Source organism: Dryobates pubescens, chromosome Z, assembly GCF_014839835.1.
Source record: "Dryobates pubescens isolate bDryPub1 chromosome Z, bDryPub1.pri, whole genome shotgun sequence".
Classification (NCBI taxonomy): domain Eukaryota; kingdom Metazoa; phylum Chordata; class Aves; order Piciformes; family Picidae; genus Dryobates; species Dryobates pubescens.
Genome location: NC_071657.1, coordinates 78,750,706 through 78,778,172, shown reverse-complemented (window position 1 = coordinate 78,778,172; position 27,467 = coordinate 78,750,706). Strand labels below are relative to the sequence as shown.

At 58.8% G+C, this 27,467-nt stretch overlaps 1 protein-coding gene across 1 annotated transcript in view; it reads right to left on the bottom strand.

Annotated features, from left to right (window-relative positions):
- ZCCHC7 (zinc finger CCHC-type containing 7) overlaps positions 1–27,467 on the bottom strand; it is a 117,224-nt gene that overhangs the window by 49,042 nt on the left and 40,715 nt on the right. The window contains exon 3 of the mRNA XM_054178753.1: positions 603–646. Coding sequence (XP_054034728.1) covers positions 603–646 — 44 coding nt within the window. The remainder of the gene's footprint in view (positions 1–602; positions 647–27,467) is intronic.

The following is a 27,467-nucleotide window of genomic DNA, read 5'->3' as shown; positions in this document are numbered from 1 at the left end:
TGTTCACACTCAGCTCTTGCTCACTGCTCTTGTTCACACAGCTCTTGCTCACACTCAGCTCTTGTTCACACTCCACTCTTGCTCACACTCCACTCTTGCTCACACTAAGCTCTTGTTCACACTAAGCTCTTGCTCACACTAAGCTCTTGCTCACACTCTCTTTAGATGTTCAAAGTGGCAGCTGTGAGGTTTGTTCTCCCTAGCCTCATCAGGACACTTTTCTCCCCTGAGCCCTTCCAGCAGGAGCTGGAGTCCTTGAGCACAACCACAGCCGGCAGTGCCTGAGGAAGCAGGCTCCCTGCATGCACTGAGGGGAGCCTCTTGGGACAAGTGCAAAGCTGGACAAGCCCAGACCAAATCTGCCATTTGTAACTATAAAGAAGGACTCAAAAACGTTGAGGGAAAAGGCAAAACGAGTCTGTAAACAGCTGTCTCCCTCCCACTGCCCTCACATTACTTCCCATGCAGCCAGCATGGGAACTGCTCCCCAGCTGCTTGGTGAATCTGAGCTTTGAACCTGATGGAGTTCTCAGCCCCAGCTGTCCTGCCCTGCTTGTCAGTGCAGATGGAAGTGAACAACCTCAGGAGAATTTGGCAATTACCTCCAAGTCTTTGGTGGAGATGGACCAGTCCACATCAGGGTCCCCTGAAAAACAGAAATGGAAGGAGGTTGTACTGGGTTTGCACAAACACTTCCCTGTCACACACTCAGTGCTGACAGCAGACTCTGAAGGCTCCAAGCCTGAAACTGCTGCACCCTCAGGAAAGGAAACTACAACCCAGCTGGCACCAGACCTGAGTCACCTCAGTGTCCAACCATCAGGAGCACTTCCTCTGGCACCACCCTGTACCCTGGCACCACTGTCCTCCCCCTCTGTACCAGCTCAGACAAGGATTTCACATCCTCAAGGACAGGGCCTCCACAGCTCCTGCTGCAGACCTCTGCCTGCACTCAGAAGATGCCCAGGCCAGCCCCTGCAGAGCAGAGGCACAGGGAGCAGGAAGCAAACAGACAGCAGAAAATTCCTCCTTGGGGCTCTGCAGAACCTGTGCCTCCTGCACTGCTACCTGCTGCTGCAGGCCCAAGTGCCTCCATGCACAGCCACAGCACCAAGCCTGTGAGCTGAGGAACCCTTCCCAAGTGGGGCTTGGTAGGGTGCAGGAAACCAGGATGCCACAGGAGGTGCCAGCTGTCAGACCTGCACCTCCTCAGGCACAGCTCTGGGCTGGAGGAGCACAGAGGGAGAAGGGAAGCCAGAGGCAAGATGCTGAAGGAGAGGGATGCAGCTACAGCTGCTTGGAAGTGCTGCACCTGGGCACTGCCTGCTGCCCTTGCTGTGCCCAGGGCACCCTCTCTTCCCTCCCTCACCCCCATGCCCACAGAGGAGCCCACCTGCCCCCTCACAGTTACGGCTGACCCTGTGCCAGCAGCGGTCACAGCCTGTGCCCACTCAGCACACAAATTACACCACGGCTGCCAAGCAGTAGCCATTTACCCAGCTGTCTGGCACTGCCCTGCTCCTGGTCAACAGGAGGCAGGCAGCCAGAAACTGAACCCATGCCACCCAGAGTGCTATGGCAGCCCCCCCACTGACTGGCAGTCAGCGATTTCAGATGAAGTGTGCTGTACCAGGGCACAGGCTGGGCACTCAAGCACCTGCTTGCTGCTGTTCTTCACCCCAAAGCTGTGCCCACTGCCACCTGCCCTGCCCTGCAGAGCACTCTGCAATGCTTTTATTTCCAGTGCCAGCGATGCCAACGACTGCCACAGAGGCTCACAGGCAGCCTGTTGGTGACAGGTGGTGCCCAAGCCATGGTGCATAGCCAGGGCACCCAGCTGGTCCTTTGGGGCATACTAAGGGCACAGACACAACCCCCTGCCAAGATATCCAGCAAGAGTTCTTCAGCTCAGCATCCTTCAGAACATTCCAGCACCAGGGCAGGGGGTACCACACCCACACTCCTGGGCACTGCTGCCCCCAGGCTCTCTGGTCCCAGCAGAGCAGACAGGGGGCACACCACGGTGTCAGCTCTGGGTGGCACAGCATGGTGCCAGCTCTTTGTAGTGATGCCCATGGCAGAATGAGGCCCTTTGGTGTCCCTCCATTGAAAATGAGGAAATACTCTGGCATCTCAGAGTGAAGTATTTGCCCCTGGCAGCCTCTTGAGGAGATTCACTCACAAAGGCTCCCTGGTGTTTGTGGCCCTCAGCCATCAGTACTGCCAGGGCACACACCACGGTCACAGAATCACAGATGTGTCAGGGCTGGAAGGGACCTCCAGGCTCACCCAGTCCCAGCCCCCTGCCATGGGCAGGGACACCTCACAGCACAGCAGGTTGCTCACAGCCACCTCCAGCCTGGCTGCAAACACCTCCAGGCAGGAGGCTTCCACCACCTCCCTGGGCAACCTGTGCCAGGCTCTCACCACCCTCATGGGCAACAACTTCTTCCTCACAGCCTAGCTCAATCTCCCCACTTCTAGTTCTGCTCCATCCCCCCCAGTCCTATCACTCCCTGGCACCCTCAGAAGTCCCTCCCCAGCTTTCCTGCAGCCCCCTGCAGACCCTGGAAGGCCACAAGAAGCTCTCCTGGGAGCCTTCTCCTCTCCAGCCTGCACAGCCCCAACTCTCTCAGGCTGTCTCCATGGCAGAGCAGCTCCAGCCCTCTGCTCCTCCTCAGGGCCCTTCTCTGGACACCTTCCAGCACCTCCAGAGCCTTCCTGGAACAGAGGCTCCAGACCTGGACCCAGAGCTGCAGGTGGGGTCTGAGCAGAGTGGAGCAGAGGGGGAGAATCACCTTTAATTTGAATGAACTCCTGCAGAGAGGGAGGGGAATTGGCACTCCTGGGGATGCCTCAGCTCTGCCCCGTTGAGGGGAGGTGGCTGCAGAGCAGGACTCTGCTGCTGCAGCAGCTCACAGGGCAGTGTCTCTAACACAACCTGAGCAGGGATCTGTCAGCTCCCAGGGAGAGATCAGCTCAGGTAAGCGCTGACAGAGGCTCTGAGATGTTTCCTCATGGCAAGGAGAGCCTCTCACTGTGCATCACCTCACACAAGTGCAGGCAAAGGCACACTCCTGCCAGTGCAGCTGCACCTGCAGCACTCAGCAGGCTGTCCCTGACCCAGCATGAGGCCTTGGAGAGGCATCACAAACCAGAACCATGGCAGGGGACACACAACAGAGCTCAGCTTCTTCTGCAATGCGTTCAATGCAAGAGCTCAGCCACAGCAGAGGTGCAGTGGCCAGAAGCATGCAAGGGTTTGGAAAGGGAACCCCACACACACCTCTGAGGAGTCCTTCAGGAGGGAAGCAACCAGCCCCGCAGCTATTAAAGTGACTTAAGTGAAGTTCAGCTGCCACTGCCTGCAGGAGCAGTCTCAGCTGCTGCCAGCCAAGACTGACAACTGAGGGGCTGCAGGCTGCCTCCCCCCAGGCCCCAGAAGCACCAGGCTGAGGCAGGGCTGCCCCTCCACAGCAGGCAGGTCCTGCAGCGTGGCAGAATGCAGCAAGGAGCCAGGCAGAGAGTCTGCTCCAGCTGCTGAGGGCACACAGCCGGGGATGCACAGACAGGTGTGGGGACCCCTTGCCCCTTGTGCCCAGTGGCAGGGTCCCACCCCTGCAGCTCAGCTCCCTGAAGCTGAGCCATCAGGCAGCTTCTCCAGCAACAAATCCTGAGCTCCTGCAGGGAGAGCTGCTGCAGCTGCAGTGCTGCAAGGCAGGGGACGATGCAGCCGTGCAGCCCCGGCCGCGGGGGGCGCAGGCAGAGCCGCAGCGCTGCCGGCCGCATTGTGCAGGCTGCACATTGTCTGGCTGCAGAGAGGAGAGCTGCTGCAGCTGCAGTGCTGCAAGGCAGGGGACGATGCAGCCGTGCAGCCCAGGCCGCTGGGGGGCACAGGCAGAGCCGCAGCGCTGCCTGCCGCATTGTGCAGGCTGCACATTGTCTGGCTGCAGAGAGGAGAGCTGCTGCAGCTGCAGTGCTGCAAGGCAGGGGACGATGCAGCCGTGCAGCCCCGGCCGCGGGGGGCGCAGGCAGAGCCGCAGCGCTGCCTGCCGCATTGTGCAGGCTGCACATTGTCTGGCTGCAGAGAGGAGAGCTGCTGCAGCTGCAGTGCTGCAAGGCAGGGGACGATGCAGCCGTGCAGCCCCGGCCGCGGGGGGCGCAGGCAGAGCCGCAGCGCTGCCGGCCGCATTGTGCAGGCTGCACAATTGTCTGCCCCCGGTGCCTGCCGCCGCCGCCAGCCCCGGCCGCCCCCCGGGCTCATGACTTTCAAAGCTTAGCGCAACATTTGCAGAACAAAGTAGTTTTTCTCTCTGCTCTGGGTGGGTACAAGTGCGGGGACCACAGGAACAGTTAACTGCGGGGCATGGTTGGTCTACCACAACGCCGGGGGAGTTCTTTAAATAGCGCCTGTCACTCTCCCGGCCATCAATGGGATTTCCTCCTCCGAGCGCTGATTCGTTCAGGTACACAACAGAGGAAATTTCAGTTAACCTTTGTTTCACCCCGGGGGAAAAAAAACATCTGTCTGAAAAGTGTAAAACGAATGGATTAAAAACCCCACAAAAAATGAGGGAGAGGGAGAGGGAGAGGGAGAGGGAGAGGGAGAGGGAGAGGGAGAGGGAGAGGGAGAGGGAGAGGGAGAGGGAGAGGGAGAGGGAGAGGGAGAGGGAGAGGGAGAGGGAGAGGGAGAGGGAGAGGGAGAGGGAGAGGGAGAGGGAGAGGGAGAGGGAGAGGGAGAGGGAGAGGGAGAGGGAGAGGGAGAGGGAGAGAAAAGCAGGGTTATTCTTCCTGGTGTTCACAGCGACCCAAGGTAAGGAGAGAAAAGGAGGCAAAAGTGAACTTTTCATTGCCAGCAGAGAATGAGGGCTCAGAGACAATTTATAGCTGCCATTGTCTATGCTGGGAGCTCTAATTTAGAGGGAGAAAGACCCAACACGGATCCACTGCTCCCATCGGCTGCACCCAGGATTCACTCCCTGACTGCTTCCTAGGTGGCCAAACCAAAACAACAAAAAAAGGGGTAATCGGTGGCTTTGAAGGAGAAAGAAGTTCTTTTACCCCTCTGATTATCTTTAATACCTTCTGCAGCGAAGTGGTAAGAAGGTAAGAAGATAAGAAGAAACCAGGTTGGAAGAGACCTTTGAGATCATTGTGTCCAACCTATCATCCAATGCCACCTAATCAACTAACCCATGGCACCAAGCACCCCATCCAGTCTCCTCCTGAACACCTCCAGTGATGGTGACTCCACCACCTCCCTGTGCAGCACATTCCAATGGCCAATCACTCTGTGTAGAACTTCCTCCTAACCTCCAGCCTAAACCTCCCCTGGCACAGCCTGAGACTGTGTCCTCTTGTTCTGGTGCTGGCTGCCTGGGAGAAGAGACCAACCTCTGCCTGTCTACAACCTCCTTTCAGGTAGTTGTAGACAGCAATAAGGTCACCCCTGAGCCTCCTCTTCTCCAGGCTAAGCAACCCCAGCTCCCTCAGCCTCTCCTCACAGGGCTGTGTTCCAAACCCTTCCCCAACTTCATTGCCCTTCTCTGGACTCGTTCCAGCAAGTCAACCTCCTTCCTAAACTGAGTGGCCCAGAACTGGACACAGGACTCCAGGTGCGGCCTAACCAGTGCAGTGTACAGGGGGAGAATGACCTCCCTGCTCCTGCTGGCCACACTGTTCCTGATGCAGGCCAGGATGCCATTGGCCCTCCTGGCTGCCTGGGCACACTGCAGGCTCATGTTCAGCCTACCATCGACCAGCACCCCCAGGTCCCTCTCTACCTGGCTGCTCTCCAGCCACTCTGACCCCAGCCTGTAGCACTGCATGGAGTTGCTGTGGCCAGTGGTGCTCAGCTCCTGGCTGGCAGCAGAGCCTGGAGGGGATTGTGGCTTCACTTCACAGTTTTGGTAACGTTTTTCACCCTTCTGCACCAGCACAGGACAAGGGAGGGGCCCCAGTCCATGGAGCCTTTTTCTGCTGGGGCTGGTGGTGTCCCTGCCTGGAGCTGTGGAAGGGAGGTGCCAACCACATTATGCTTCCCCCCTCAAGGGGCAGGAACCCAGACCTAAAGCTCCATGGAAACAATTCGCTGATGTTTCAAACAGGCTCCAAACCTAAGTCAGTGAACCACCCTCCCACCCCAGCCCACCCCCCACGGAAAGCAGCACAGCTCCCTGGATGCTGCCCTCGGGGTGAACTGTGGGGCTGAATCCCTGAGCTGGGAGAACACTGAGGCAGGTGGAGAGCTGAAACTGGTAAAGCTCCCCTGGGACTCTTCTTTGCCTCTTCACTTTCACCCTGAAGGTCCAAAAGTACTGGACCCACACAAAAATACAAATCACATTTGCACACAGGCTGAGCAGCAGTCACTGGCCATGGGCTCAGCTGGGGCAGCTCTCTCCCATGCTGGAACCTGCCCCCTTTGGAGAGGGCAAGGCTGAAGCATCCCACTTGTGACCATTCCTTCACATAACCCCAGAGTGCCAGGCTGGGAGGGACCCCAAGCTCTCCAGGTGTAGTTCAAAGGAGCTGGCCCAGCACTCTGCCAGGCTGAGTCCACTGCTTCCCTTGGGAGATTCCTTCCCACCCTCGAGGTCAGACCAGGCTCGCAGGTACTCGAGTGGGAGAAGAGGAGCTCTGGGCACACAGGGAGAAGCACCACAGCGTGCCTGGGACAAGGCAGGCCCAAGGGCGGCCACACCACACCAGCTCCCAGGCTGGCAAGCCTCAGCCACTCCATGTCCCTGTCCTGGGAGCATTCACATTCCCCCTGAGAAGGCAAAGCCCTCTGCAGAACAAGGCACGGCAACAATAGATGTGGTGGCTTCATCCCAGTCTGGCTTCATCCCAGTTTGCTCCTCTGCTGCCCTTGTGCAGGTTATGGACTGTTCACAGGGCCAGGCTCAGGTCATGGCCGCAGCTTGGCACAGGTCTGAAATACCTGTGCTCACAGGGCATCTTCACAGGTAGGAAGGGGCAGACCCTCAGCTCTTCTGCAGGTGCAGCTGGAAATGCCAACCCTGCGACCAAGGCTACCAGCAAGGTGGCACTGAGCCCCAGCGTGGTGGGCAGCAAAATGCCAGGGAAGCATGAACAGGTGGGCAGCAGAACTGAGTGCCAGGGAAGCATTGCCACTGTCCTCACCTGCAGAGGAAGAGTCCCAACAAGCCTGACCCAAGTAGCATGCAGGACACTGCATTACTCTGAGAGCAGGGCTGAAGGCTGAGTTAAAGCTAATGAGGAGCCCTGGAACTGGTGAAATCCTGCTGGATATATCCCCAGAACCTCTTTTTGATTCCCCTGGGGATTACAGCACAGATGGAACAGGGAACATGCAGGAAGCTCCTGAAAAATATTGGTACTGGAGGCTGCAGGCAGGTGGGGCTTGGGCTCTGCTCCCCAGTCTCAGGTGAGAGGAGGAGGAAATAGCCTGAAGTGGTGCCAGGGAAGGTTAAGTTGGAGGTGAGGAACAATTACTGTGCTGCCACAGTGGTCAGGGACAGGCAAAGGCTGCCCAGAGAGGTGGTAGAGTCCCAGTGCCTGGAGGCGTTGCACCAAGCTGTGGCCATGGCACTTGGGGCCATGGCTTGGTGCCCATGGTGGGGTTGGGCTGGGGTTGGACCGGGTGATGATCCTGGAGGGCTTCTCCAACCCATACCATGCTGTGGTCCTGTGACTCTACGAACACTTCTGCAATTCAGGAGCAGAAATCATTGTCACTTCATGGATTTAGCATAGATCTTGAAATCTGAGAACAGGTCCCCACCTGCCAGGGGTGAGGGATGCAGTGACCTGGGCACTGCACTGCCCCTCCCTGCTGCATCTCCTTCAAACTCAGCCCTTCCAGGCATATCCACTGCATGCAGGGTCTGCAGCAGGGTCTTTCAGCTCCACTGTATTCAAGTTCTCTGCTGTGGTCTTTCAGACCTGGGATGCCTGACCCCAGCCCCCTGCCCAGGGCAGGGCCATGCAGCACTCCCTGGGAAGGATGAGACCAGCACCCTCCAGCCCCAGGGAGCAGAGGCTGGCAGAGCCACTCTGCTCTGGCCCATGGTCTTTGGCCCATGGTGCTGGCCCCAGGGATCCAGTGGGATGAGCTCCATGGAACCACAGCATGGCAGGGGTGGAACGGACCTCTAGGGCTCTCCCAGCCCAGCCCAGAGCTGAGAGCAGGGCACACAGGACACATCCAGGCAGGTGCTGAAAGCCTCCAGCCAAGGAGACTCCACAGCCTCTCTGTGCAGCTGCCCAGGCCTGCAGCAGCCTCACACCAGGGAGGTTTCTCCTCCTGCTGTGTTCCAGCTTGCAGCCCCTGTGCCAAGCACCAGCATCCTCCAGGTCAGGACTCAGCCGTTCACCAGCTGCTCTGCAGCTGCCCGGTGCCCGCAGGAGGCTGCTGTGCCCTTCTCAGCCAGGAAGGGAAAATGTCTGCAGGACCAGCCAGAGCCCTTGTGTGAGACCCTGAGCACCAGGCACAGCATTTCCCAGGCACTGACTCCCGAGGGCTGGCATCAAGAACCAAGGCAACTGGTGCTGAGCTCAGGCACGGCTGGCATGGCTGGCATGGCATGGCTGTGCAGCAGCCAGCAGAGAAGCCAGCCCTGTCCTGCTGGCCTGCAGCCAGCCACCAGCAGTGGCTGCACTGTGGGCAAGGCTGCACAACCCCCCAGAATCAGCCCACAGGTACACACACTGCAGCCTGTGCCCCGAGACTGGCACAAGCAGTCCGTGCTGGGCATGGCCACTGCCCCACGAGCTGCCCTGCAGCCCTTCCCCCTCACATCCACAATCCCTGCTCTGGAGCAGTCCCTGGACAAACCCACAACAAGCTGCCCACCAGGAGAAATCACTGAGGGTGGGCAGACACCAGGCCAAGGAGGAGGTGCTCAGCTGGTCCAGCACCACACTGGGTGCTGCTGAGGTGCTCCACGCATCAGGGGCACACTGGGGCCAAGCAGAGCTCACAGCTCTGTGCCTGGCCAGCAGCCAGCACTCAAATCCTGAGCTCGGGGAGCTCAGCATTCCCTCACCTTGCTGCTAGGGCAGCAGCCAGGAGTAGCCCTGAGCAGCTGGGGTGCACAGAATGGCTTTCAAAGAGCACACTGAGACTTTCAGGGGGCACTTCTGGCTGGCCCTGGCAGAGCTGCAGGGTGCCCTCCTCTCCCCCTGCCTGAAGTGGAGCCCTGGGGCAGCTCCTGCAGCAAGCTGCACGTCCATGGTCTTCAGTGCAGTTTGTAATGTTCCAAGCAGTAACTCTTTAAAACACAGCCCTGGGTTTGGCTCAGCAGCCTGGGCTGCAGCACTGCGGTGCCTGCGCCGCTCAGAGGAAGCTCAAGCAGCCCTGGGGCTGTGGTTTCAGTCCTGGATGGCCTCAGCAGCCTGGCCTGCTGCCCTGAGCGAGAGCCCCTGGCACTAATCTCTGCTGTGCCAACTCAGCTGCAGCCCAGGGCACTCACTCCTGAGGTCTGCCTCAGGCTTCCCCTTTGGCTGGACACAAGCAAGCCATGCCCCAGCTGATGATGCCAGCATGGACCCAGCCTCTACCCAGCAGCACTGGCAAACCCCTGCCACTCCTTCCCCTGAAGGCTATCAAAATGTCTCAAACTCTGCAACCAACCCAGCTTCCTGAGGGGAGTGGCAGGTCCAGGCCCCCTTCAAAGCAGATGGCACAGAATCACAGTCACAGAATGGGTTGGGCTGGAAGGGACCTCCAAGACCACCCAGCTCGAGCCCCCTGCCACGGGCAGGGACACCTCCCACCAGCCCAGGTTGCTCAAGGCCTCATCCAGCCTGGCCTCCAACACCTCCAGGAAGGAGGCAGCCACAGCCTCCCTGGGCAACCTGTGCCAGTGTTTCCCCACCCTCACTGCCAACAATTTCTTCCTCATCTCTGCTCTCAACCTGCCCTCCTCAAGGTTAAGGCAGGAGACCAGCAACAGCTTCTCAGCTGTGGGCAGCAGCCAGGACCTCTGCTAGGAGCAGCCTCCAACCGTTGCATTCAAAGCCCCCAACAGCAACAATAAAGAGCTGCAGGATGCCATCTGCCCCAGGTCTCAGAAGGCAGAGACCCAGCACAGATGGATCCAGGCAGGAATTTTGCACCCACTGCTCAGCTTCCAGAGCTGTTGATTTTCAGGCACAAGTGAAGACTGTGCCCAAAATGCACCTTGAGAGCGCTGCTCTGGCCACTGCCGTGCCCACGTGGCACCAGCAGCCAGGAGCTGCAGCAGCAGAGAGGTCTCCACCCTGCTGCTCCTCTTCTGGCAGAGGGGAGCGAGAGGACAGCTTTGCAGCACCCCTCAGACAGGGGAGCACAGCACAGGAGGGGAGAGCCCTCAGGGGCAAACCTAGGCTGCACCCAGACCCTGAGAGGATGGGTGGGCAGCGACTCCCTGCCACCCTGAGGGGTCTGCAGCCTGCCCCTGCTGCAGGCACACAGGGACAAACCCTCTGGTGGCCTGAGCAGAGCCTGCCTGAGGGGTTCCTTCTGTGCCAGTCCCTGCTGCCCTGCTCCCTGCACCACACTCCTGCCTCCAGCCTGTGCTCTTTGCCTGTCCCACTGCCACAGAGATTATGCCAGGGCTGCCCACCACACCCAGAGGCACACAGGCTCTGCCATCTGTTTGTGTTACCCATGGCACCACCCCTGCCACCATACCAAGTCCCAGCAGCACAGAGGCCACACGGAGCCCTCCGAGATGCCACCAGCACCACCGCTGGTGCCCAGGAGATGTCTCAGTGCTCTGCAGCAGTGCAGAAGGGAGTGAAGAGCAGGAGCTGGCAAGCACAGGAAGCATTGCCACTGCTAAAAAAGGGCAGAAATACCTCCAATGCCAAACCTTTAGTCAAGATTACCCCTGCATTTACAGTCCCCCTAGTTCTGAGTCCTCCAGTGACCTGCAAGAGAACTCCCTGCACAGTCCCAGCGTGGTGGCACTGCCAGGCTCTGCCATGCAGACTATGCTCTCACAAGAACTGACCACAACCAGGACTGGCACCTCCTGCCCCTGGCCCTGCCATTTCTCTGGCAGAGCAGAGGAGCCACAGGACCTGCACCACACACCTGCAGATTATGCCCTGACATGTGGGCACCACTGGGCAGCACAGCTGGCTCTGTGCTCCACACTGGGCATCTCTTCACCAAATGCTGAGTGGACACAGCTGGTTCTGCACTGAACACCAGGCTGGCTCTGTACCCAACACCAGGCTTGTCTGTGCCACCCCTTCCAGAGCCCCCAGGGGTGCAGTACCAGCTGAGGGGCACCTTCACCCTCCCAGCCCCTGCCAGCAGAGCGCAGCTCCAGCTGAGGGCGGGTGGCACCCAGGGATGCATCCCCTCAGTGCCAGCTGCTGCTGGCACACGGGGGTGGATGGCTGCTGGCCACCAGCTGGCTTGCTCTGCCGACCCCTCCCCACAGGTTGCACCTTCCCGAGGCGTCTGAGGGGAGACCTGAGGCAAGGCTCTGGCGCTGGGCATCCCAGCGCCAACCAAGCCGTGCCAGTGGGGCTCCTGCTTAGACACAGAGGCAGCGCTGCGCTGTTTTGTCGAACACACTGCACCCGCTGCGAGGTGCCAGAGCAGGTCCCCGCGGGGCTTCCTGCGGGCACAGCTTCCCGAGGCTTTGTTCGTGCCGAGCGCCGCAACCTCCCGGCTTCGGTGCCCTGCGGCTTGGCTGCGCTGCCCCGGGAGCGGCGCCGGAGGAGGAAGGCTCCGCGCACGGTGCTGTTATCTTCCTAAGTTCACACACGGCGAGGCCCTGCCCCGGGGCGGCCGAGCGGCCGTGGCCCGCGGCCGCACCCCGTGCGGGAGGCGGCGACCGCAGCAGGCAGGGATGCGGAGGAGCTTTGCGTCCCCCCCGCCCCCGGCCGCAGCCAAAATGATGACATTAGGGCCGCCAGAGGGGAGGCTGGGAGGGGGCTGCGGCGCAGGGGCGTGCGGGTGCCCGGGGAGCCGCGGGTCCGGGGGGCTTTCAATGGCACAGCCTAGTGATCACAGGATGCTGGTGACACTCTCCAGTTACCCCTGGCAACCCCTCTCGACTGTAACGATGCTGCCCTACAATGGCTTTCAGCGGGCAGCTTTCTCTTCCCCGCAGCTGAATGCTCCGGGACCATCTGCGTCGGGAAGCATGAAAGGACAGCCTGCCTGTGGGCCCGTCACTCCCGACACCACCCCTCTGACCCCGATTAAATGCGGCTTTCAAGCCCCTTTGTCCTCCCTGTTGACTTCTCCTATTAAGGGAGCCCTTTGACAAAGAAAGCGGAAGAGTGGACTAAGTGCCCCCAAGAAAGGTGATGTCTGATACTGCTCAACACAAGGATTAGCAAGCCAATACATAACAAAAGCGGCCCTGGGGGAGGGGAAATTAAAAAGTGGCTTTAGCTGCCTCCTAACGAATTCAGTAGGTGCACAGCTCGGCAGAGAGCCGCGCAAGGGCCCTGCCCCCACGGAGCAGCCGCTGCGGGACGAGACCTCGAGGGGACACCTGCGGCACCCAGGAGAGGGTGGAGGTGTCCCCTGCTGCCCCTGGGGCTGGGAGCTGCATCGCCAGGAGAGGCACCAGGGATGCTCAGGAGGCTGAGGCCGGGAGGCTGAGGCCGGGAGGCTACGTCCAGGCTGATCCCTGCAGCAGGGTCTAGAGAAGAATCTCAGCTTCAGCTACTCCAGCCAGCTGCGGGCGACAGAGACAGGAGGAAGGGTGGCAGGAGAGAACCTGAGAGCTCTGCCGACAGAGGTGACCACTCCCCACGGCACACGCAGGAAATCTGTGGCCGTGGAGAGCATCTCTGCCGAACAGCACAAACAGTTCCGAGGAGCCACATCTCCAGCACCCAAACACCCCCGGAACCCGGCACCAAGGGACAGCCCCGGGGAGCCTCACACCGCCTCCAGGAGGAGCTGCCACCACCGGCACCCAGCCGCGCTGCCGGAGCCTCCGCCCGGGCCGGGGGCGGTCGCCAGGGCTGGGGCAGAAGAAGCCTCCCAGCAGAAAATGTCTCCAGTGCAGAGCCTGCAGCCAAACGGAAAGGGCTCCTGCAGAGCAGGAGGGATGCCCAGAGGTGTTCGCAGGAAGATAAAATGGCACAGTGGAAGTGACCAGCAGAGAGAAACAAGGGCTGGCAGTGCACACACAGAGCCAACCACAGAGGCACTCCAGTGAGTCCTGGTCCTGTTCCTGGCCTCAGCACCAGCAGGAGCTGCACAGGGGAAGCCAACAGAGCAGGCTGGCCCCAGGAAAACAGAAATGTGGCCAAGTTCCCTGCTAGCAGCTGTCAGGATGAGAGCACAACTGCTGCCAGCAGTGGTCTCCACACTGCAGCTCAGCATCTTCCTTCCTACACAGCACCTCTGCCTCCCAGCCACATCCATGACCCTTCCAGCCACATCCATGACCCTTCCAGCTATATCCATGACCCTCCCAGCTCCATCCAGGATCCTTCCATCTGGGACCAGGAAAGACTTCCTCCCAAGCCAGTCAGGAAGTCTTTCATTTATTGGTGTTCGCACCCTCACCTTCTGACTGCTCCTGGTGTTCCCTTCTACCCCAGAGCTCCCCAGGAAGGTCTGGGGTTGCTGTTTGGAACAACAGACTCCTGAGAGAGCTGTGATCTGTGCAGGGGTCCTCAGGGTCCCCACTGAAGCCTGATCTGCAGAGGCACTGCTGGCCCTGCCCGAGGCCCCTGCTCTGACTGGCTCCTGCCTGCTGCAGCCAGGCTGCCACCTCTCACCCTGTGAAAAGAGGGTTACCAAAACCTTCCCAGGCTGCAATGCTTCTCTCCCCTCTGGTATTCCAGCTGAAGGAGCTGGTGACCCCCACCCTGGGCCTGCAGCACAGGAAATAAGACAAAATCACATCAGTGGGGGAAAGAGGAGGGGATGCAGAGCCAGCAGCACCTAGGATGAAATATGACAGGAGACAGGGCAGAGTCCCATCCAAAGGGGCTTCTTGCCCCTCAGGTGGCAAGCAGCAGAGGGACCCCCCCCTGCACCTGAGCCTGCCCCAGGAGCAGCAGTGGGAGAGGAGAGGACACGACACATCAGCTGCCAGGGTTGCCAGGATGGATGGTGCTGGTCAGAACCCCACCCAGAACCCCACGGGGGAGGCATGTGGAGGGTCCCACACACAGAGGAGGCACAGGACAAGGCCCTCCATGGCAACCCTGGGTGGAAGACCAGCATGGTCCATTTGGAGCAGGGCAATTGCACTATTACAGCACCATAGCCCCTCTGGAGTGAGAGGTTAAAACCCTGCTGGCATCAGTGCCAAGCCCCACTGTGTGCTCTGCCAGCTGCCCACTCTCCTGGGCATGGCCAGTAGTGCCCCACTCTGCAGTGAAGCTCTCCAGAACGTCTGACCAGCTCCCTCCCACTTCCTCAGAAACACCTCCTGCAGCACCCACACCCCACAGGAGAGCCCAGGGGACAGCTGGCAGAGCTGCTGGCTCCGGAGGCTGCTTGCAGGCACTGGCGTGGGCTCTGCGTGGGGCTCCTGCAGCACCTGGGATCTCCCTGAGAGCTTTATCAACACCAGCTGCGTGCTCTTTGGTATTTGGCTGTTGGCACCTGGCACAGCCAGGCCACAGAGCTGTCTGCTACTTCCTCCTCTTGCCTCTTTTTTTCCCTTTTGGAAAAGGGAGCAAAAAACCAACCCCTCAGCAGAGACCAACCAACCCCTCTCCATCTCACCGCTGGAGATGAGCAGAAGGCAATAGATGGGAGCCTGCCCCTCATGGTTTTACTTTCTGTGTTATCTGGAGAAAAACAGATTCATACATACCAAGTGGACTGTTTCAGGAGATAGTGCTGTGAGCAGTGAAAGGCTGGCACAAAGCAAAGCCTGATTAGGGCAGAGGGAAGGAGCAGCTCCGGTGTCAGCCCTGCCGCCTGAATCAGCACAAAATCAAAGCCGGGCACAGAATGGGAAATTGGAGATTTCTCCTCACATTTACATTTCTCTCTGCTGAGCAGATTCCTGCTGGAGTGGGAAAGAGCTTCTCAGAGGCAGTGCCAGCTCCAGGCACTGCTCTCTGCCATGGTGCCCCAGGGTGTCACTGCTGGGGCCCAGAATGCCAGGAGGGCAACGGGGGCATGTTTGTGAGAGTGCCAGGGGTGAGCCACACAGCCACGGGGACAGCTGGAGCAGGACTCAGCTCTGTGGAGAGCATCATCTAGAGAAACAGGTTGCCCAGGGAGGTGGTGGAAGCCTCACCCCTGGAGGTGTTTAGGGCCAGGCTGGAGGCGGCTGTGAGCAACCTGCTGTGGTGTGAGGTGTCCCTGCCCATGGCAGGGGGTTGGGACTGGGTGAGCCTGGAGGTCCCTTCCAGCCCTGGCAGTTCTGTGATCCTATGAAACTTTACTTATGTGTTTAAAAGCCCCAGGCCTCCTCAGCTGTGATGAGAATTGCCCAACAGAAACCCCAAAGCCTAAAAGACACCTAACAGAGATCTGAGGCTCCTGGGGGCAGGAGGAGGAAAGGGCAACAGAGATCTGCAGCTAGTGGGGCACGAGGGAGAACAGCAACAGAGGTCTGCAGCTTGCGGGGCAGGAGGGGGAACAACAGCAGCTCTGGTAGCTGTGCACCGCTACAGCAACAGCCAAGGAAGGTTACCTGCACCCAGGAGTGCCAGAGGACAGCACTGCACTACAGGGGATGCCATCTGCACCCCACACAGGTGGCATCACAGTGACACAAACAGCTTTGATGTCACCATCTACCTGCAAGAGGCTTCTTCTCAACACCCCCATGGTGATTCTGGGCCTCAAAAGATGAAGGAAAAGTCGTGAGGGGTGGGGAGGGAAGGACAAAAAGGACCCTTCTGGGCCAGGGAATGTCCCTTGATTCACTCCTGCAGTGCTGAACCTACCCCCTTGCAAACAGGACTGAGGGCTGCAGGCTGACACCCCCCTCATGCCAGCCCTGCTCTGGCAGGCAGCAGGCTGGCAGCAGAGGCTGGCAGTGAAGGAGGGGCACAGAGGGCAGCAGCAGCAGGTGTGTGAGAGGTCTCTGTGCCAATTCCCCAGCACCAAACAGGCTCTGCAAGCTGTCTGTTCTTCCATGGATCCAGGCATCCCCAGCCAGCACCTGGCCACAGCCTCTGGCAAACCAAACCCCACCTTGTGCAGTGCTCTCCTGGTGACCACTCTTGGGGCAGCTGCTGAACTTCTGGTGAAAGGCTGAGGGATGAGGCAAGTGACCCCCTGGGCTGCATCTCAGAGCACCCAGGAGTCAGCAGCAAACCCTTCTGCTGTGAGGAAAACCCCCCCAGCCTGCCAGGGGCACCCAGAGCCTGCTAGAGGGGCACCTAGTGCTGCCTCCTGCAACCTGTCCGTCCTCAGGGGCACGGCAGGAGAAGCTGCTGAGCCCTCCAGCTGCACATCCAGGCTGTGCTCCAGCCCCAGGGACCTTCTCTGCTGAGCAGGACCTGGGAGCAGAAGCTGGGACTAGGCTCACCAGGGGCTAGCTGCTCTCCCTCTGACCTGAAATGGCTTTGGCAGGGGAGCCCCTGCAGCCCTGCGCCCACCCCAGCTGCAGCAGCCCTTCAGGACACAGAGGATGCCCCCCTCACACCCTCCCCTCACACTGCTCTCACAAACCCTGATGGCTCCCCCACAGCAGCAATGAGCCACAGCTGTGGACAGGAATCACAGAACCATCCAGGCTGGAAGAGACCTCCAGGATCACCAAGTCCAACCTCTCACCCAACCCTAACTCACCAACCAGACCATGGCTCTGAGTGCCTCATTCAGGCTCTCCTGAAACACCTCCAGGGATGGGGACTCCAGCCCCTCCCTGGGCAGCCCATCCCAAGGGCAATCTCTCTCTCTGTCAACAACTTCTGTCGAAGACCAAAGCCTAAACCTCCCCCTGCACAGCTTGAGGCTGTGGCCTCTCTTCTGTGCTGGGTGCTGGGAGCAGAGCCCAGCCCCCACCTGGCTGCAACCTCCCTTCAGGCAGATGTAGACAGCAATAAGGTCTCCCCTGAGCCTCCTCTCTCCAGGCTGAACACCCCCAGCTCCCTCAGCCTCTCCTCACAGGGTTGTGGAACAGCCAAGGCCTCTTCGAAACCCAGAGCCAGAATCACAGCATCATGGTAGTTGGAGAAGACAGAATCAGAGACTCAGAATCATCCAGGTTGGAGCAGAGCCTCAGGAGCACCAAGTCCACCCCCTGACCTGACTCTCCAAGGGTCACCCCTGAACCAGAGCCCCAAGCACCACATATAACCCACCCTGAAACACCTCCAGCCTTGGGGACTCCACCACCTCCCTGGGCAGCACATTGCAGTCCCTGACCACTCTTGCTGGGAAAAGCTTCAAAGGATGCAACATCCACAGCTCCTCCAGGTCATCTGTTCCAGGGTCTCACCACTCTCACTGGAAAAATTCCTTCCTTATATCCAATCTAAACTACTCTCTTCCAGTTTAAAGCCACTGCCCCATCAGAGAGGGAACCCAGGTGTGACCCAGTGCCAGCCTCCAAGAATCAGGTGCACAGAAAACCTCCTGGTCCCTACTCTGAGCCTCCCACTCCCTGGGGCTTGATGCCTGCTAACATAAATGAGACCACCTGGACCACCAGCCACTTTCCCAAACAGTGCTTCACAGAGCCACAGAACATTAGAGGTTGGAAGGGACATCAAAAGGGAGATCCCAACCCCCCTGCCAGAGAAGGTCACCTGCAGCAGGTCACACAGGGATGTGTCCAAGGGGATTTTGAATGTATCCAGAGGAGGCTCCACACCTGCCCTGGGCAGCCTGTCCCAGGGTTTTGTGCCCCTCACAGGGAAAAAGTTTTTTCCTTATGTTCACAGAGAACTTTCTGTGCTCCAGCTGCCACCCACTGCCCCTTGTGCTGTCCCTTGAGCATCACCCAGCAGAGCCTGGCTCCAGCCTCTGGGCACTCACCCTGCACATCTTTATCAACAGCAATGGGGCCACCTCTCAAGCTCCTCTCCTCCAAGCTCAAGAACCTCAGTTCCCTCAGCCTCTCCTCATAAGGAAGATGTTTGTGGTGGGTTGAAACCTAAACCTACCACAATGTTCCACTGCCTTCATAATTTTTGTGGCTCTGAGCTGGACCCAAGCAGTTCCCTGAGGTCCTTCTTGAGCTGAGGGGCCCTGAGGGGCCCAGAACTGGGCACAGGATTCCAGATGTGGCCTCAGCAGGGAAGAGCAGAGGAGGAGGAGAACCTCTCTGAGTGCTCCCCTTCCAGCAGAAATGCTAAATGAGTAGTAGGTGCATTGTACTTAAAAGCCTCCTCCTGCATCTGCTGGGGCACAGCAGAAGCACAGGATGGGACCACCTCTGTGCCAGGATACTCTGACCTTCCAACAACCCCACAATAGTTACCAGTGAGGCAAGATGGCTTAAAAGAGAACCACCTCTAAGATACCCCAGTCCAACCATGCCAAGCCTGCTCCCTCCCAGCCCCTAAGAGCCTGTGACTCCCTCAGCACCACATCTCTGCCTCCTTGAAACCCCTCCAGGGATGAGGATTCAGCCACAGAGCCAGAGAGACAAGAAGGCTGGAAAACACCTTCAGGGTTATCAAGCACTAAACCATGTCCCTCAGCACCACATCCACTCACTCTGGGAAGCCTGCTGCAGGGTTTGGTGTAAAGAGAAAGGGTGGAAGGTTCAGTCAGGGCAAGGCAAGAGGAGAAGGAAAGGCAACGAATCATTGCTTTACTCTCAGCCACAACAAAAGTGCTCCACCTTTGCTCTTCACACTCCCACCACACACTAACTGCCCATGGCAACCTCCTGCTGACAGCCAGGGGCTTGAGTTCTGCTCTGGGCAGCAGGAATGCCAAACCCCAGACCATGAGCCATCAGCATCTGCAATACAGATGGACAGGGCAAAAGACAGAGCAGTCACAGGCAAGCTGCAACAGTGCCCCTGTCACAGATGAGCATGAGGAATACAGACAAAGCATCTAGAAGATGCTTTAGATCTAGGAAAAGGACAACAACAAACAGAGGTGCTGGAAGTGCTATTGATGGTGGTGGCCATCAGGAGGTCACCTCCCTCGGGCTTGGAGTGGTTGTTGTGTGATTGCCCCCACAGAGAAGCCAGCTGGGTCCATCCTGCAGGGTACTGGAGCAAGACCAGGCACAAAGACACACAAGCTGCCAACAAGACAAACTCACACACAGGATGACAGATCCCAGGATCACAGGATGTCAGGGCTTGGAAGCAATCCCTGGAGATCTCCCAGTGCAAGCCCCTGCCAGAGCAGGGGCAGAGATCCAGCACAGGTCACACAGGAACACATCCAGACAGGGCTGCAAAGGCTCCACAGAAGGAGACTCCACAACCTCTCTGGGCAGCCTGCTCCAGGGCTCTGGCAGCCTCCCACTGCAGAACTTTCTCCTCCTCTGGAGCTGGAACCTCCTGGGCTGCAGTTGCCATCCACTGCCCCTTGGCCTCTGGCAGGCTGCAGCTGAGCAGAGCCTGTCCCCTGCCTCCTGACCCCCAGCCCTCAGCTCTTGAGAGACATTGATCAGATCCCTCTCAGCTTTCTCCTCTGCAGACTGAACAGCCCCAGGGCTCTCAGCCTCTCCTCCCCAGGCAGTGCTCCAGGCCCTTCCTCTTCCTTTTAGCCCTCCCTTGGGCTCTGTGCAGCAGCTCCCTGTCCCTCCTGAGCTGGGGAGCCCAGAGCTGGCTGCAGTCTTCCAGGTGAGGTCTCAGCAGGGCAGAGCAGAGGGGGAGGAGAACCTCCCTGGCTGTGCTGGACACACTCCTCCCAGGAATGTCCCCCAGGACCCCCTTGTCCTTCTTGGCCCCAGGGCACATTGCTGTGCCATGCAGAACTTGCTGCCCACCAGCACTCCCAGGTCCTTCTCCCCAGGGCTGCTTTCCAGCAGTTCCCCTCCCAACCTGTGCTGCTGCAGTTTGTTCCTCCTGCACAGGTGAAGGATTTCCCATGAATAGAAGTTCCTTCTCCAGCTGCACTTTCACACACCCCTGGTTGAGCTCTCTGCAGCTGGCATGGCAGAACTGATGCCAGGACTCACTTCTAACAGCAGGAGAGTCCAGGTGATCCAGGTGGGGATGGGGATGGAGAGGGCCCTGCAGAAGGCTCCCTCAGGAGGATGCTCTCCTGCCCCGTGTTGGAAAGGTGGAGCTGCATCACTGCAGTCCTTTCAGCAAGCACCACCAGTGCCACCTGTGCCACCAGCTGCAGCTCTGGCACCTCCCTGCTGGCAGCAGAGACACCTCTGTGCTCCTCACTGCCCCATGCTCTGGTGCTGGCTCACAGCCTCCAGCGCCACACAATGCAAACAAGTCCAACTTCTCCCCCAGCTCCTCCAGGAACACTCCTGCTCTGCTCAGGCTGGGAGAGGGCAGGCTGGGAGAGGGCAGGCAGGGAGGAGACAGGCAGGGAGAGGATAGGCAGGGAGAGGGAGGCTGGGAGAGCACAGGCAGGGAGAGGGCAGGCAGGGAGAGGCGAGGCTGGGAGAGGACAGGGAGGGAGAGGACAGGGAGGGAGAGGACATGCAGGAAGAGGGAGGCTGGGAGAGGGCAGGCAGGGAGAGGACAGGGAGGGAGAGGGCAGGCAGGGAGAGGGAGGCTGGGAGAGGGCAGGCAGGGAGAGGACAGGCTGGGAGAGGGAGGCTGGGAGAGGAGAGGCTGGGAGAGAACAGGGAGGGAGAAGACATGCAGGGAGAGGGAGGCTGGGAGAGGTCAGGCAGGGAGAGGACAGGCAAGGAGAGGGAGGCTGGGAGAGGAGAGGCTGGGAGAGAACAGGGAGGGAGAAGACATGCAGGGAGAGGGAGGCTGGGAGAGGGCAGGCAGGAAGAGGACAGGCTGGGAGAGGGCAGGCAAGGAGAAGACAGGCAGGGAGAGGGCAGGCAGGGAGAGGGCAGGCTGGGAGAGGACAGGCAAGGAGAAGACAGGCAGGGAGAGGGAGGCAGGGAGAGGGCAGGCAGGGAGAGGGCAGGCTGGGAGAGGGCAGGCTGGGAGAAGACAGGCAGGGAGAGGGAGGCAGGGAGAGGGCAGGCAGGGAGAGGACAGGCAAGGAGAAGACAGGCAGGGAGAGGGCAGGCTGGGAGAGGACAGGCAAGGAGAAGACAGGCAGGGAGAGGGAGGCTGGGAGAGGGCAGGCAGGGAGGGAGCCTTTGCCAGCTGCTCCCCACAGCCTCGCAAAGCTGCTGCCCTCAGCACACAGCAAACCTCCCCCTCACAGCCATGGGGAGGCTGAGCCCGAGCAGCCCACTCTCAAACGATTTTAACAACCCAGCAAGTTGTGACTTCAGCTTGGGTTTGTCAGCCTGGTCCTGGGGGAAGGGCACTGTCAGGGGAGAGGTGGAGGTGGGGGGTTGTTTTTTTCCCCCCTTCTTTTTTTCCTTTTAAAGATAAACAGCATCATTAATCTGCAACATTTCTTTCCTATTATCTTTCAGAACGAGGAGTTACTTTGTTCGGATCTGGAGGTAATTAGCCTCCATTCAGCAGCCGGAGAACGTCTGTGTTCCCGAAAATTAAAGCTGTGTCATGAAGTGGAGTTTACCACAATGTCATTTATCTCAGTGTAGTTCATCAGCGGCAGCAGTGGGCCTGGGGATCCATCAGCCCCTACCCGGGAAAGCATTAAAACAAATTGAAAAACAGAATAATCCCAGGCACTCCTCAACGCAGATGAAGCCATTTGGGTAATTAAATAGTGGTATTTAAAGTTTTAATTTAGATTTTTTTCCCTCCCCCCCCCCGCTCCTCGGCAGCCCAATGAGATGTTCATATTCATAACTGTTCCACAAAGCCGATGGAATATCAATGCCGCCCGGACCGACGGCGCCGAGGGACCTGCCGAACCTCCCGCCTGCTGCACCCTGCCCTCCAGGGTCACCCCGGGAGCAAGCCTCTGCCGCCCCTGGATGGCTCCCACGGCTGGCACCCCCCGCGCCCCGGGCGCTGCGCATCCCGGCGGCCTCCCAGCGTCCTGCCAGCCGCAGGAGCCGAGGTGCGGGAGCCGAGATGCAGGAACGCCGCGGCGCAGGAGCGCTGCGGCTCGCCTGCTGCTCCCATTGTGCTCCCATTGTTTGCATATTAATCTCCAACATCTTTTATCTTGTGTGCTCAGCTCCGGGGCGGCTGACGGCTGCGCGGCGCTGCGCGGCCCCGCGGCGCGCACCCGGGGAGCCGCCGCGCTGTCAATGGTGCTGCTGGTAAGGACCGCGGGGACGCTGACGGAATGGATGATGAGCAGTGGGGGCTTCACGGGAGGGCGCAGACAGCACCCAGCACATGTCTGCTGCAGCCTGCGAGCGGCCCACTGCCCCCCGCTGGGCACCTCGCCTGGCACTCCGAGCCGGCTGGCTACGGGCGGCCCGGACGGAACCGCATCTCTCCCAGGAAGGGCACCAGCGCTGCTCCGCAGCCAGATAAAGCCCAATTACATCTTAACTTCAGGACACAGCTCGAATTTGCTAATGATGGTTTAATTAGGTTTAATTACAACTTCCAGGGCAGGAGAAGCAGAGCTCAGAACTCGCTGGCACCGCTCGATGCCCTTGGAGCCTGCTGCCGCTCGGAGCCAAAACTAAACCCAAACGCAGCGGCTCCGCCCCGAGCTGGCAACCAAAATAAGCCCGAAAAGGAAACTTCAGCGTCTGTGCACTCATCCACACGCCACGGGCTGGGTCACAGCTACCCAAAAGGTGGGATAAAAGCTCTGCTTCCAGTGCAGCTGGACCTAAACCTGACCTAAACCAGACCAGAAGAGCCCAGAGCTCAGTGTGTGCTCCTCCTCTCTCACCTGGTTATCAGAATGCTAACAGGTTTTGTGCTGTTTTCAAGGGAAAAGCCATCAGGGGTAAGGGTAGGGTTAAGGGGGTTTGCTCACTCTCTTTCAAACCAGGCAGACTCCCCCCATCCCGAGTGTCTCCACTTGCAGCGTTACAGAGCCCTGGACGCCAGCGCCGGCAGAGCCAACAGAAATGTTCTGGTTTCCAGTTCCAGCCAGGCAAGCAAAGAGCCTCTGGTGGAGAGCACCAGCAAGCAAGGCCATGAACCTGAGCACGCCTGGACACGCTCCTGCGGGGAGCAGGGCAGCACAGCATCACCCAGACACCACCTGACAACCAGCCCCAGGTGAACACCCCAGCACCAAGGCTCTGCTGGTGAACCAGGCTGGAGGTTCCCTGCTCTGCTGCTGAGAGCTGCTCCGTTTTTTGACCACAGCAGAGAAGGGCTCAGTGACTGCAGGTCCTGCAGCCCAGGCTGGGGCTTCAGCAGTGCAAACCTTCCCTCCTCTGACAGCAACCAAATGTTCCTTGTAGTTATCCTTCCCCAGCAGCTGCCCAGACTTCCTTACCTCCAGCAACCTTCCCATGGCCCTACCACCGCCAGCCTGTTCCTGTCAGTGCTGCTCTGCTTGGTGAAGCTTTTCTGGGTATTTATTATTTTTAACAAACAGATAACCAAACCAAACCAAAATCCCTAAACAAACTAACAAACAAAACCCTAAAAGCCAAAACAAATAAACAAACAACCCCCCCAACCACCCCCACCAACAAACCAACACAAAAACCACCCCAAAGAAATGCCAAACAAAACCCCCAACCCAAACAAATGAAAATCCAAACCAAAACCAACCCCCACCCCCAAAAAAAAAAAACACCAATCCAAACCAAATGGAATGAAAATCTAAACCAAAACCAAACCAAAACAAGAAACCACCCCCAAAACAACAGCAAAAAATCAAAAACAAATGAAAACCCCAAACAAATACAGAAAATAAACCCCAAAACCAAACCCCAATCCAAATGAAATTATCTAAAACCAAACCAAACCAAAAAACAATCCAAACCAAGAAAAAAAGAAATCAAAACAACAAAAAAAATCAAAACAAAGGAAAAATCCAAAACAAAGCAAAACCCCCAAACAAAAATAAACCAAACAAAAAACCCCCCAATCCAAACCAAACCAAACCCCAAAACCAGAACAAAACAAATGGAAATCAAAACCAAAACCCAAACCAATCCTAACAAAACAAAAAACCCCAAACCAAATAAAAAAATCCCCCTCACCCCACCCTAAAACAAACAAAAAACCCTAATCCAAACTAAACCAACCGACCAGAAAAACCCCAACCAAACCAACCAGACCTGAAACACAAACCCAAACCAAACCCGACCCAACGAAATACCCAAAGCAAAACAAACAGGAAAAAAACAAACCTGAACAAACCTAACCACCACCCCTCCCCCCCAAAATAACCCAAACAGGACCCCAACCCCCTGCTTGTGAGGCTGCGCTGTGCCTCGGCCGCGGCCACGGCACCCCCAGGGCCCTGCCGCTTCCTGGGGCTCCCCTGGAGCCGCTCTGCCGTTCAGCAGCAGGGGTGGGCGGTGAGGGAGCTGCGAGCAGCTCCCCACGCCTGGAGCAGGGTGGGGCCTGTGGGATGATTCCATTCCTAATGCTTCCCCCCCCGACCCGGGCGGGGCTGGATGCTGCACTGCCAGCATCACGGAGGTCAGCACAGGCCCAGAGTGAGAGAGGAGCGGCAGACCTGCAGCACCTGAGCACTGCTCTGCAGCAGCAGCGTGGGGGCCGCCTGCAGCCCGGCACAGGCTGCTGCCAAGGGCGTGGGTGGAGGAGGGCAGAGAAGGGGCTCAAGGATCCCTGCTACCTGCCAGAGAAGTCACCCTTGTAGAGGAGTGGCAGGAGGGATCTGGGGTCAGGAGGCAGAAGCCCTCCTGCCTGCCTGCTGCAGCAGCTGCAGAGGGTCTGGGAAGTACCCTGACCACCCCACACCAGAGAGGGGGGCATGGGAGAACCCAGGCAAGGGGGAGTCAAGGGACAATAGCTGAGGGCTGGGGGTCAGGAGGCAGGGGACAGGCTCTGCTCAGCTGCAGCCTGCCAGAGGCCAAGGGGCAGTGGATGGCAACTGCAGCCCAGGAGGTTCCAGCTCCAGAGGAGGAGGAAGTTCTGCAGTGGGAGGCTGCCAGAGCCCTGGAGCAGGCTGCCCAGAGAGGTTGTGGAGTCTCCTTCTCTGGAGCCTTTGCAGCCCTGTCTGGATGTGTTCCTGTGTGACCTGTGCTGGATTCTCTGCTCCTGCTCTGGCACGGGCTTGCACTGGAAGATCTCCAGTGATCCCTTCCAGCTCCTAACATCCTCTGATCCTGTGATTCTGCAGGCAAGAAACATTCCCACCACCAGCTCCTGCCTCAGTGCTGGCTGCCTGGCACTGCCCACTCAGATGTGGTGCTCATCTCCTTCACAAACAGGTGCTAGGAACTCAATTTCTAGATTCAAACCACATCTTTCTTTACCCAGGGAAACTTCTGCTGATAAAGCACCTCCAGTGCCTGCTGGGCATCACCACAGGGGCTGAAAGGGGCATCTGTACAGCTGCCCAGGAGAGCCAGCGTGGCAGCAAAGACCAGGCTCACACCAGCAACACCACCTCTGGGGTTGGACTCAATGAGCTTCAGAGCTCCCTTCTAACCCCTAACAGCCTCTGATCCTCTGTGCTGCAGCTCTGCCTGGCAAGGCACAGCCAGGGCAGCACTGGAGCTTGCACCTCACTCCCCAAGCCCCTTCTGGGGAGCCAAACCAGGCAGACCTGGGGCAATGTGAGCTCCACTCTGGTAAGGTTCAGCTTCACTTCCTGTGCCTTTGTGTCCCTCGAGGAAGTGAAACTCACGCCCAGCGTGTTTGCATCGTCCTCCCCCAGAGCAGGCCGGCAGACAATGTCAGGGCTGCAGAGATAAGAGCTGCCTCCAGGACATGAATTCTCATGAGGATTAGGCAGCCACCATCTGGGGCTGCCTTCATCTGCAGCAGCTGCAGCCTCAGCAGCGCCGCTGGACGCCAACGGGCGCTGGGCTGGGCTGGGCTGGGCAGCAGCTTGCTGCAGCTTGGGCTGGGCCTGTCCTGGGATGAGCAGCAGCTTGCTGCAGCTTGGTCTGGGCCTGTCCTGGGATGAGCAGCAGACTGCTGCAGCTTGGGCTGGGCCTGTCCTGGACTGGGCAGCAGCTTGCTGCAGCTTGGGCTGGGCCTGTCCTGGGATGAGCAGCAGACTGCTGCAGCTTGGGCTGGGCCTGTCCTGGACTGGGCAGCAGCTTGCTGCAGCTTGGGCTGGGCCTGTCCTGGGATGAGCAGCAGACTGCTGCAGCTTGGGCTGGGCCTGTCCTGGGATGAGCAGCAGCTTGCTGCAGCTTGGGCTGGGCCTGTCCTAGGATGGGCAGCAGCAGCTTGCTGCAGCTTGGGCTGGGCCTGTCCTGGGCTGGGCTGCAGCTTGGTCTGGGCCTGTCCTAGGATGGGCAGCAGCAGCTTGCTGCAGCTTGGCCACACTTGCAGGTTGCTGTCTTGTGGAAACCAAACCAACACCACTGCCAAACACAACCCAGGAACAACAACCAATGGCATGAGCCTTAGCTCTGCCAAGGTATCTCAGAAAGTCTCCGGTTGGAAGGGATCTTCCACATCACTCAGCCCAACCCTCACAAAAGCCAAAGGCAAAAGGGCTTGGTACAAAGTCTCCAGGGAAGCCCACAGCATCTGGCTGGCAGCTGCAGAGTAAAGCTGTGCCTGCCTGGCACAGGCAGAGCAAACCAGGTCGTGGGTGCTGCCCTGCCAGTGAGGAGCCCGAGGTGCTTGTCACAGCATGCTACAGCCCTGCCTGCCACCCAGCAGTGTGCAGGAAGCCTTGCCCACTGCTCCCCCACAGACAGCCAGAGAGGAGCTCACACTGCCCTCCCTGAAGCCAGCCTGGCACAGAGCCTGGCCTAGGGTCTGGCCTAGGGGGTTCTGTCCTGTTCTTCTCCAGCCACTCTTTGCTCCCTGACTCACTGCCTGCTGCTGGACCTTCTCCTGTGATGCTGCCAGCACACCACAGGGCACTGCCTAGACACAACCCATAAACCTCAGCAAAACAACTGATTTTGGAAGGAGACAGTGCTGAGGGAAAAGGCACTAAAAAGGTGTGGGGCACAGCAACCAGCAGCAGAAGGAAAATGAGGGGGGTGGTCTCTGGGCAAGGCCTGCAGCTGATGCTCCAAACTGCAGAAGGCTTCAGTGGCTTCCCAGTTAGACTTCAGGAAGCTGCACTTTGGCCTTGTGGCAGGGTCTGCCTCCTTGTGTGGCTGCAGAAGCCAAAAGGGAGGCTCTTATCCCACCCCCCTGCCTTGCCACCTGCAGCAAGGCCTCTGGGCAGCTGTGGGAAGCAAGGTTCCCCTTACCCCCATCCTGTGCCAGAGGGGAGCAGCCCTCAGAAGGAAAGTGTGAGCCCCAGGGGCTCCCTGGGTGATCTAATCCAGGAGAAATGAAGAAATCCCAGCAGGAGAGAGCCTCCAGCTGTGAGCTCAGGTCAGAAGCTCCTCTTACTGAACCTGCCTGAAGCTGCTGGGAATACAGAACCGCAGCTCCAGGCTGTGAGGGACCTCAGGGATAACCTGTCCCAACTGTTCTTGGCAGGGCACAGTCTGGAGAAGATGGCACACAGCACTCTGCCCACT